Genomic DNA, 12,696 nt, shown 5'->3' on the forward strand with positions numbered 1-12,696 from the left:
TATAAGACCAACTATGCTATATGGATCAGAATGTTGGATAACGAAGAAACAGAATATCCAAAAAGTAAAAGTTGGCGGGATGAGAATGCTTTAGATGGATGAGTAGCATAATATTGAAAGATAAATTAAGGAATGAATATATTTGCGATAAGTTAGGTGTAACTCATATAGAAAATCAAATAAGAGAGGGACAACTCAAATGGTATGGACATTTGTAACATAGACCACATAATGCGCTACTGAGGAAGAGTGAGTTATTGTGGGGGATTGTAGAATGGTTAATAATAGACCTAAAATAACTTGAGAGGAAATAGTAAGTGAAGATTTAATATCCTTGAATTTGTCAAAAGAAATGGTTAATGATTGCATAAATTAGCGGAAAAAGATTCATATAATCAACTTTACCTAGTGTGACTTAAAATTTGGATTTGTTATTGTTGTTGTTATAATAAATGTTAAACTCATCTAAATTTATAATTATTTTTAATAAAAGACCTTGACCTCCGTAAAGTTTGATAAACAGATTATGACTTCTTATGAGGTTTTAAAGATTTTAGGCACTTTCACGAGATTTTAGGAATTTTAAATTTTTTTTCAAAAGTTTGTCAAAAAGACATAAACCTTTACTTATATTTTGTAAAAAGAGGAAAAAAAAAAAATTTAGGAGAAGTTCATATATTTTTGACAAATTTCGAAGTAGGTTTGTGTCATTTTGTAAATTTTATGAGAGATTTGTGGTATTTTTAAAACTTTGAGAGATTTTTTCCAAATCTAGTGAATGTCTTTTGCCATATTTTTTATTTTTAAAAGTTTCAATTGAGATAAAAATTAAAGATAAAATTGTTGTGTAATACATTAAAAAATAAAGGACAAAAGACACTTATCTCTCTTGAAGTTTGAAAAAAAAAAAAAAAATTTGAAACCTTTATTGAGGTTTCAAAAATGCCACAAATCTTCTTCAAGATTTCAAAAATTTCACAAACCTTCCTGAATGTTTTAACAATTCTATAAACTTTTCATGAAATTTGCCAAAAAAATACAAATTTCTCTTAAAAAACTAATTTTTTTATTTTTTTCACAAAACATAAAGAAAAAATTGTATCTTTTGACAAACTTTAGGAGAGATCTAAAAAACTTTTAAAACTCAGGGGAGGTTCTTATAATTTTTGAAGCCTCAAAAGAGTTCATTATTTTTTTGTCAAACCTCAACAAAGGTTATTGCCTTTTACTCAAAAATAAATGAAAAGTGATAATAATAATAATAATAATAATAATATCTTCTTAAAATAAGCGAAAAAGAAAAAATATATATATTTTAATTTTTTTTATTTAGAAGAATGAGTAATCATTCAACTCCAACATATACAAGTCAATCTCATATTTTGGTCACATTAGATGAAATATAAATAACTTATTTATCAACAAACGAAGCCTAACTACAGAATAAAAAAACTACAGAATAAAAATAAAATGAAATAAGAGATGATCTTACCAATTAATTTTCTTCCACTAAATTTTTATTTCATTTCATTGGGATGAAAATAAAAGCACCTTTGTAACACCTCCCAATTTTACTTTTGGGTGCAGTGTTTGCGATATTTTCAGTAAAAAAGCAATAACCCAAACGACGTCGTTTGACTTTGACGGCGCTTTTTTCTTCCCGCTAAAAGCTGAACTGCTCGCTGCTAAAAGCAAAACCCTCCTTAACACCTACCGTCAGCAACAGCCACGAAGAAGCCCATTTCTTTGCCAGCAACAGAATTACTAGAGACGAAGAAGAAGCAGAAGAATGGCGAGGAACCCGAATATTCTTTATCGTCTTTGTTCATCAACCCTCAAACTCCCCCACCCAAGTCTAGGGTTTTCCTTCAACAAATCCGAACAATCACCTCTCGCATCCTCCGCCTCAGCCGTAGCCAGCAGACTCCTCTCCTCTTCGACCCAGCCTCATCCACCACAGCGCCAAGCAGATTACCCCAGCAAAGAAGAAGAAGAAGAAGAAGAACAAAGGAAAGAGGTTTCTTCCCCTCCGTCAGGGGTCAAAGACGACGACAGCGACGATGAATACGAAGGGGGTGTTCACGTGAACGAGAGGACTGGAGAGATTGGAGGACCCCAAGGCCCCGAGCCTACTCGGTACGGCGATTGGGAGCGTAACGGTCGATGCTCTGACTTTTGAGATCGTTCTGAGGTTAGGGTTCTTTCCGTTTTGGGATAAATCAATGGATTGTTAAGTACCCTTTGGTTAAAGGATCCAAAAACTTAATATTCTGATTTTGGTTTTTTAAAAATAGAAACAACAAGTTGTATTTAATTTTCCTCTTTTGTTGCATCTTCTTTCTTTTTCTAATGGAATTCTTTGTTTATCCAATCCCCCCACCCTTCCCAAAAAAAAAAAAAACAGAGGCAAAATTACACACTGGAGATTTTTGTGACTTAAGAACATGTAAGACATTCTTTACAACCGAATTAAGAGATTTTGGAGGGAGTATGGATTCACCAATGTGTGCAACAGAAAGATTCATACCATTGCCCACAATTATGTTAGAGAAATTGTTGAGATCGGCAGTAATCTGATTAGGCCCCCATTATATGCGTATGTTGTGGATCATTCACGGTTTGAGGAGTAGCCAACGATTGCTGAAATTTTAATTGGGGATTCAGGTGCACAGGAATGGTCAAAGCGATGATAGATTTGTGCTGCTGTGTGACTGAGTTTTATGGCATTGTGATGTGGATTTAGGAGTGTTGTTTTGAGGAGATTGCTTAGTTACCCTAGTATCAACCTTGGTCAATATTTCTTTGCTATGAACACTTTCCAATCAGTACTCGTAGGTGAGAAGTGTCCTTGTTAGATCGTCAAGGGTATAGAAACTGCTGTTATGGGCAGAGAGTTGACTAGAGGACCATATGGAGTGTTGTCCAACCTGTTTAGAGACAAGATCCTCCTTGATGATGTGACTCATTTTTGCAGAAAAATTATTAGCTAAATTCTTCATAATACAAAGATATTGTATAATCAATTTGTTGTTTATAAGGTAAAAGCACTAACTTTTCCCGAGGTTTGATGAAAAAATAGAGAACTCTCTTGAGGTCCGCAAAAAAGACCAGGACCTTCCTAGGGTTTCAAAATTTTCATATACCTCCCTTGTGATTTGTTAAAAAGACATAGATTTCCTCTTATATTTCGCAAAAAAACAAGTTCATGATGGGGTATAAGTGTCTTGAAAATTAGGGTAAGTTTGTGTAATTTTTGAAACCTTACAGGAACTCTGTGTCTCTTTGCTGTGTCTATTTTGCAAGTCTTAGAGGAGGCCAGTATCTTTTGCTTATGTTTTGTAAAGTTTCAATTTCCTTGTGTAGCATATGTGCCACTGATTGGGAGAGAAACATCTTCTCCAAGGAAATCCATGCTGCAACGGCCATGTGATACTATGAAATAATTCAATACTGGCACTGAAAATTAAGAAAGGAACCAGCGTAAGAGAAGCTGATCTTGGCACTACCAAACAATGTATTCAAGATTGATTTCAGTGCTTAGAGTCGTGTGTACTGGAATTGCTGCACCTTGAGCAATAGGTTGAATGCTCCTCTTTGTAGTCAATTGAGGGGAAATGGTAGTGTCATTGATGCTGCCTTCAAGCCCATATCTGCGAACAACAGGAAGAACCTATGAACACTAGAGCAAATTATTATTTCTGTCAAGTTTTATTAGCACTGCCTTGTTGAGGTTGGTGAATAATGGCGTAGCTGTGGGGTTGGATGGGATGGTTGAAATGGTGGAGTTGGCAGAGGAGGTATTTAAGGGAGCAATGGACAATGATCTGTGAGGGCTCTTATGCCATGTAAGTTGTTAAAATAAAACAATGAAACAAAGGCTCAATGTATAAATCTGTATAGCAATTTTATGTGTTCATACAAATGCGCGTGTACGCACTTAGACAATGTCTATATCTTTGTATGAGATAACTACGAAAAATTAAATAATAAAAGAATCAATATTTTCCGCTATGGAACTTTGAATTGCTGAGAAAGCTGTGTTGGTAGGTTCACAAGCATGAGCCTCGCAAAATTTATGTTGGAGAGCTTAGAGGTGATAATTCTCTAAGCTAAACAAACTTGTTGGGCTGCATGCTGTTAATTGATGCACATACTATGTTAACCAAAACAGAAAGAGGTTGCTATTTGGCAGATACCATGCTACTGTGTGGATTGAAATAACATCATCATTTCACGAGTTTTGCTTTTTATTTTATTTTATTATTTTCCACGAGTTTCACTTTCTCTATACACATGGTGTATTCTTATAGGGGATTAAAACAGAATAAACTTTACCAAATTTATCCTATGTCTAGAAGTTTGGAATGGTGAAAGAAAGTAGACTAGGTGTCAGTTACTAGTTTGGATGTTTTTTAGTATGCAAGGGGAACGCTAGGTGGCCTAGGAAAACAGGGGGAAAAACAAAAACAGGATTGATAGGATGCTATCTTTCTTGGTGTAGGAGTTTGGTCATATGGGAGAGAACACGAGACACAAAATTTGGAAACTTTCATGGTGAAACCCTAAGTGCAAAGTACCCCGCCTTTTTCCATCTCAACTATACTACTTTAAGAAGAGCAATGAGCAGACATGTGTCGTCTGCTCAATCTTGCCTCTCGGCCAGTCAAATCTTGAGCAATGAAGCAATCCGCGTCATCCAAGCCCTGAGAATGGTAGTAGAAAGTTAATTGTTGGACTTGGTAATTCAAGGAATTTAAAAACATGGCCAGTGCTTATGTGATCATTGATTTTGACAGCCAGAGGAGACAAATGACGACAATGTTTAGAGATCTGACTCTGAACCCTCAATGAGATGAGAATCTCGAGTTCTTGGTTCTTGATTCAGGGGTGATGGCCCATGAAACCCTCAAACCCAACATCAACAATAATAGAGTTGATGCAGCACTTATCTCGGTAAAATAAAGTTCCTTGGCAATACTTTTATTGAGTTTGGATCTGAAACTTTGGTTACTATGGGTTGGAGAAGAGTGTGTTTTTGTGAAGGAAATATTGGGCTGAAAAATAGTTATGTTGATGAGAATCCGCCAACTTCTAAAGCGCCAGCGCTGGTGGAGGAGAAATCTGAGGTTGCACCATGGCCAGCGGTTGCAGGGGAGAAATCTTTGTAGTTGTCATATTTACTACCTAATAGTCAATAATTTAACTCAAATTAATTAAATATTGACAAAGTCCATTATGTTGGATTAAAACTTTAAGTTGATGCCATGCAGCCTTTGGTCTCAGCTTGATACTGCTTATTCTTTGATTAGATGTTTATGTTTTTCTGTGTTTTTGCTATGAAATATGAAATATAAATATGTTCTACTGTTAATCTTTCATTATTTTGCTATTTCTTAGTCTAAATTATATTTATACTCAATAAAAAAATGATGACTAGTTAGGGGTGAGCATTTGGTCGGTTCGGTGAATTCGTTTAATTAACCTAATTAACCGAAAAATTTCGATTACAAAAATTCATTAACCGAACCGATCAAAATTCCATATTTAACCGAACTCCAAACCGACCAAACCGAATATCGGTTAAATCGGTTAACCAATTTTAACCGATTTAATATTTTAATATATATATAAAATATAGTTTTTAATATATATATATATATATATATGTATAATATAAATAGTATATATAAAATTTTAATATATATAAAATTGAGCCAAACCGAATAAATTTTTAACTGAACTGAACTGAATTGAACTGACCGAATTTACTCGGTTAATTCGGTTATTTCAGTTTTAACCGAATTATGCTCGCCCCTACTACTAGTAGTGGCTAATTTCTCCTTTTACCTTGACACAAGAACCAGTATAACATTCAACATGTTTAGGATGTGCTATGTGTAACTTGATTTAAATTTTGGTAATAATCATTTAAGACATTACATTAGTATGCGATTTTGCGGGTCAAAACATTTGAATCAATAAGCTTAGCAAGTCTGCTGATCTCAGAAATGAATTTACAGATGTGGCATCTGTTACATGTTATGTAACATCCAAAACGACCGCTTCCGCTGAACTGCGACTGTTACTGCTATGCGGACCTCCACCAATTTGTAAAACTGTGGTACAGCCATTGGAAAATGTTTAAAGTGTCAAATATTTTGTGAATGGCCAAATGAATTGGCCTTGAATTCTGTATATTATATATAGATTTTACAAGAATACTATACATGGAAAGTAAATAAGGTGTAGCATGATTAGCCCTATACAAGTAAACTATAATCTGTCAAGCCCTATACATGTAAACTAAATATATGCTAACTGTACAAAATAATGAATTGAAATATAAGGAAATAAATGTGGGCTGAAGTAAGGAAAGAAATCTTTTGCTTTGCTGTTTGCTGTTTCGTTGACTGCCCCCCTCAAATTGATGCGGGTTGATCAACAAGCATCAATTTGCTACTTAGGAAACAATGTTGATAATGAGTGAGAGCCTTGGTGAAGATATCTGCAATTTGTAATTTAGTGGAAATGTGTGGAAGAGTGATAACACGAGCTTCAAATGCTTCATGGATAGAGTGACAAACGACTTCAATATGCTTCGTGCACTCATGATAGACAAGATTGGCCATGATTTGTATAAAACTCATATTATCGGCATGTAGAGGTGTAGGATCTGTCTTAGAAAAATCTAGCTTAGCAAGCAAGCCTCGAAGCCAAATCATTTTAGAACAAGCAAGAGACATCGCTCGGTATTCAAATTCCATCGATGACTTAGAAACTGTCTTGCTTCTTACTCTTCCAAGAGATCAATGCATCACCTAAGAACACACCAACCAGTGATGGAGCAACATGTATCCGCACAACCAGCCAAATCAGCATCGCTATAAGCAGCAAGGTGAGTAGAATTGCCTGCAGGGAAGAATAAACCACAGGCAGGAGTGCCCTAAACATAGCTTATGATTCTACCGACAGCAGCCAAATGAAGACGACGAGGAGTCTGAAGAAACTAGCGGACTTGCTGTACAACAAAAGAAATGCCTGGTCTAGTATTGGTGAGATAGACTAGACTACCCACCGAGTGATATGAAGATTTTACACAGTTCATGTTATAATTCTTTGATATCAATTTTATAGACTGCTGGAACATACTTTTGCTGTAGTAAGTTATAGATATTATTGATGGTTGTTGCTTTAGTGTTGATAATGCAATTATTGAGCTAGTAAAGTGAGTATATAGAATTTTGAATGATTTTGAGATGCAGTTCATGGTCAGCTTAGGACTACATATGCAACTTAGGCCAGCCTAAAAAAAAGAAACGCTAAAAATTATGTTATTTGCGATGGAACATTGAAAAACCACTATGGATATCTATTACTAATTTTTTCTGAATAAATCATTTATAATATCTAATGGGCTTTAATTGGTTGACATTTCACCCCCAACCAATACACTTGATTCCTTACTAGGTCTAGAAAGAAAGCAAAAGGAAAGCATAGACAGGATGCAACGCATCCCTTCCTCAGTTCCTCCTACCCTTTCCCTTCTGTCCTCTTCCATTCCTTTTATACTTTGTTATTTTGACACTTATATTGGGTAGGATGTCTGTCAAAAGAAATGGTCCATGATCATATAAATTAGCGGAAAAGGATTCATATAGTCAACCCGACCTAGTGGGACTTAAGGCTTGGTTTTGTTGTTGTTGTATATTGGGCAGGATGTGGATGAATTTTGCTTGGTCCTTTTTGTTTGGTACCAAAGAAAGGGCATACCATGTGGAATGAGATAATTACACCATTTTGATTGGTTCACCATTCACTAATACAATCCTTGTGACTTGTTCTTATTGGAGACCAACAGGGTAATACTTGAATCTGTATTAGCCATCCATTCTAAATCTTGCACAGCTTTCTCTCCCATTTTTATTCAATCTTGCACACCTAAGTTCAATCTTCTAATATATTCCACCATCATACTAGTAAATAATGCAAACTAGCTTTTACCCAAAAAATAATATAAAAACTAATAAAACAGGGAATATCAATTGCATTTACTTTTAAGAAAATATACTATTAAAACCTGTCAGCAGAACAATGAACAGAAACTGGAGAAATAAGTGGCAAACCAGAAACCTGCTGTGCCTGCTTGCCGAAAGTCACAAACAACAACAGAAAACTGTTGCCTGCGTGCCGGGAATCACAAGGACATAAACTGGAGGAATAAATGGCAACGTAGAAACCTGCTGTGCCGACAGCCACGCAGCCACAGAAGTACCGAAAGAACAGAGAAAAAATTCTAGAAGAGAACAAAACCCCAACAGCCACGAAACCAAGAAGACAAAAAATCGAAAGGGGAAAAAAAACCTAGCAGTCGGCTGGCTCTGATATCATGTCAAATATTTTGTGAATGGCCGAATGAATTGGCCTTGAGTTCTGTATATTATATATAGACTTTACAAGAATGCTATACATGGAAAGTAAATAAGATCTAGTATGATTCTAGCCCTGTACAAGTAAACTATAATCTGTCAAGCCCTATACATGTAAACTAAATATATGCTAACTGTACAAAATAATGAATTGAAATATAAGGAAATAAATGTGGGCTGAAGTAAGGAAAGAAATCTTTTGCTTTGCTTTTTGCTGTTCCGTTGACAAAACCTACTACCAAAGCATGGTTGTTATAGTCCTGTGCAATTGTAGACTTTCATTTTGAACTATTATAAGTCAAATCTAAAAAAAAAAATCCGACGATTTCCGGCCACTTGGCCGCTTTATGAACATATGATCATCTCTCTAATTTTGTGTTTGCATAACTTTGATCAATGAGATTATCAGTTAGACCTTGGTGATTAATTATCTCTGATTTACAGAGTGAATTGTGTGATGATCGACAAATTCTTTGGTTACTTAATTTCCTTTATTAATGTTTGTCCTTCTGTTTTCCAAACATGTTATAAATAGGTTGGGCTACCTTAAAGAATGCACAAGAAAGAGTTCAGTAAAGAAGATGTTGCCGTGAATGTAAGGTGTTGTCCGAAACAATTAAAAATCATGATCTTGTTCTTTATTTTCCATTTATCGATTTTCTTTCTATTAGCTGAGTTATTATATTAGGGTGGATCGATCAGGCTTTCTCTTTGTTTTGCAGTTTGCCATTTGCAATTTTTTTTTTCTTTTGTAGTTTTTTTTTTTTCTCATTGCTTTTGCATAGTAATTGCAATTTCACTTCCATAAAAGGAAAAGAAATGTAGTACTGCTCAACTCAAAATAAAAAAGCCTTGCCATTCTTATTTTCTTTCTTATTCCTAATTTGGTTCTTGCTTAATCCATTTATTTTCTTTTTCCCTGTGCTTTGCTGGGTAAAGAGGTTTCGCTCATTGCCGTTTCTTGTTGCATAATTATGTTTTGATATCTTCTAAGATGCTTTTTAGTGTTTTAGAACTCTTATTGGGATCGCATGTCTTTGTTCTTTCTTTATTAATAAAATTCTCTCCTTCATCCTTTTTCATGGTTGCAGACTTGCAATTTCGTAGAAGTTGCTACCTTAAATATTTTTTAAAAAAGAAGAAAATCTTAGTTACCATTTCTTTATTGTATTTCTTATTCTTGTTAGTCTCCATTTTTTCCCCCAGTGCATTGGATGTAGGCTGCCGGGAAGGTTGCATTGCATTTGCATGCTGCAATGATCTCATCAAAACTAGAAAACAGTTCTTAGAAGACTTGTAATTATAATTTGTAGGAGAATCTTCCCCAGTTGAATTCAGTTCTACAAAAATATTTCATGTTGCAGAGTTACATTTTACTATTTTCTATGACTACTTGCTGCCCTCTCATAGTTTACATTGCATGTGGGCTTTCACTATCAAATACTAGATCATATCTTGACTTGTCTGCAATATATTTGTACTCCTATTTCTTTTTTCAGTGTTGTGATGTTTTGAGATGTAAAATACATTAATGGTGCTTTTTTTTTTTTAGCATGAATTTGATGCTTGAATTTATTTCTATGTTAACTTTCCATAAAATTCAACTGAATTTTTATATTGTGTTTAGTCAATCCTAGAATTCTAAATCCTAGTATGAACATGCTCCCACTCTTTTATATGTTAAAATTATTTTAATTGCAAGTAGCTAATTAAATAAGGAATCAATATGGTGTAGATTTGAGAAGTATAACTTCCTTCAAATGTTAAATATTTAGGGTTCTTTTGGTATCGATGTCAAAAATTATAGAAAATAATAAAAAAAAAAGTTATAAATAGGAACTAAAAATAAAAATTAGTAACCTATTTCTTTAGCATTTATAAAATTAATAAAAATTAAAATTTTAATTAAAATATACTTATTTCCATCTTCAAATTAAATAATATTATAAAATATGATTAAAATAATAAAATTACAAATAATACGCATTAAAAATATTATAACAAAATAAAAATAAAAATTATTATAGTTACAATGAAAATTTTATTGGATATGATAATTAAAAAATAGTAAAAATATTTTGTAATTGGATTTATTATTAGTTTTTAAAATTTATGTTTTTTTAAATTATATTTAAGTTCATATAATCATTTTACTTTTATTTTAATTTTAAAATGTATAAAATGAATGATTTAATTAAAAAAAATAGTTTTGGATATTAACATTTTTGACAATGATAAAATCTAGTTTTCAAGTTTTTTGCATATAATTGAAACAGAAAATTGGTAATATAAACAAACGTCTTTTTATAATTTATTTCATCAATGCATAGAAACAAAAACTAGAAAATAAAAAATAACAATAACGCAAGGCAAACCTTCAACATCTTTCATACTCTATTTAACTCTTCTATTATCTTGTATATGTTTTTAAATTCATGGCAATGTAATATATGTATTTTTCTTCATTCTCACTCAAAATTTTAAAAATTACTTTATCAAAATGTCTCCATTCCCATATTTCCATATATCTGTATTGGAATGCCTTCTTTACCCCATTGGGTACTAATTATTGGGCACATATAATGTCCTTATCATATGTTTTTATTCATTTTTTTTTTTTCGTAAAATTAATTAATTTTTTGTTTTTGTTTTCTTATTCTTCTTTATTTTCAAAATAATTAAAAATTTCCGTGTATCATTTAATCTCATTTTGTGACGCTAAAGAATTATATAGATAGTTATTAGTTTAATATGATTTTTAATAGATCTTTATGAGTTTAATGTAAGTTGCCATTGATTAATTATGAAACAAATATATCTCCTGTTTGGATTTGGTTTTGTACTGGTTTTGGATTTGAATAAGATGTAATATAAAATTGTATTAAAATTTGTTTAAACACATTCAAATTTCAATCAAAAGTTCAAAATTTACATTCCAAGGATAACCTTTTTATATTGCCAAGAGCTTTATTCTTTACACCTTATTAATAATCTCCATATTTTATTTTTGTTTGCTATTATAATTTAATTAATTTTTTTTCTTCTATAAGATTCATTGTATCTCATGGTTAATTATTCTAAGAAATTCTGAAGAATATGGTCAAGCTATGGTAAGTGCCTTTATTTTTTGAAATTCAAAATTTGTACAAGTACAAGTCACGATGTTAAAAAATAATTTGAACCAAAATGGTGACTAAGGTTTCTCGACACAGACGTTTTGTTAGATACTATTTGGAAAGAAGGATTGAGCGACATTATAAATAAAAGTGATTTATGTAAGTCAACTCAGCCTTAGTGGGTCTTAAAAAGGCGACACAATTTTTGTTGCTGTTTTGCCCTTTTTAGATGGAGATATTTGGCTGAAATTTTTAATATGTAGAAAAATTTAAAAATAAAAATCAAAGAAAGAATTATAGTTATGGGTTATTTATTACTTATAATGTATTAATGGATTATTTCTAATTAGTTATGGTATATGTAATTTTTTAAAAATGTTATATAATAATAATAATAATAATAATTATTATTATTTAATCAATCTAATGATAGTGCTTGAGTTTTCACATACATTACCTGATCATATTCAAATGCATGCTTTATCAATTCTTCAACGTACAACTATAATCTAAATTCTTTCTTGAAAACTACAGTGAATAAATGGTTATATTCTTTTTCTTTTTTACTTAATTTGAAATAAAATTAAATAGGAAAATACAGCACTTGCTTAATGGCTCCCTCGATAAAAATAAGTGAAGGATAGATCCTACATTGAAAATTACATACATTCGCTATGATCGTGTTTGGAAGCGAGGATTTTTAGGTTTAGGATTTAATTTTTGTGGATTTGGATAAAATTTATTATAATTTTGTGCTGTATTGTCAAAACATTTTTAAATTATTATGAACAGTTTAAATTTAATGAAACTTCAAAATTATAGAAAATCTCAAAAATTTTAAAAATGTTTGGAAATTTCAAAAAACTCCGCAAAAGATGAGATAGTTGGCATGATCATCAATCACCACTTAGAGAATTGTGTGTGTGTGTGTGTGTGAGAGAGAGAGAGAGAGAGAGCTTTAGCTGTGGTCGCATGGCGTTCGACTAGAGACAATATCATTGGGCAATAGGTTGTTAGGTAATGGAGAGGGAGAGGGAGAGAGAGAGGTAACAATGGTAGTCATGACTTTGGTGGCAGTTAGGAGGCATTCGAACAAAAACAACATCTTAAAGCAATAGGTTGTTAGGTGATGTCGACTTTCCAATGTTAGAAAT

General features: G+C 32.5%; 1 protein-coding gene across 1 annotated transcript; it reads left to right on the forward strand.

The window, feature by feature from the left end:
- Positions 1–1,656: 1,656 nt before the first annotated feature.
- On the forward strand, positions 1,657–2,371 carry LOC131145392 (uncharacterized). The gene has a single exon (XM_058094415.1). It carries the CDS (start codon positions 1,790–1,792, stop codon positions 2,177–2,179), a length of 390 nt encoding a protein of 129 aa, XP_057950398.1. The 5' UTR covers positions 1,657–1,789; the 3' UTR covers positions 2,180–2,371.
- Positions 2,372–12,696: the final 10,325 nt, after the last annotated feature.

Source organism: Malania oleifera, chromosome 13 (assembly GCF_029873635.1).
Source record: "Malania oleifera isolate guangnan ecotype guangnan chromosome 13, ASM2987363v1, whole genome shotgun sequence".
Taxonomy (NCBI): domain Eukaryota; kingdom Viridiplantae; phylum Streptophyta; class Magnoliopsida; order Santalales; family Ximeniaceae; genus Malania; species Malania oleifera.

Excerpts from the sequence above, each read along its gene's own strand:
- LOC131145392 (XM_058094415.1), top strand. The coding sequence starts at position 1,790 with ATGGCGAGGAACCCGAATATTCTTTATCGTCTTTGTTCATCAACCCTC.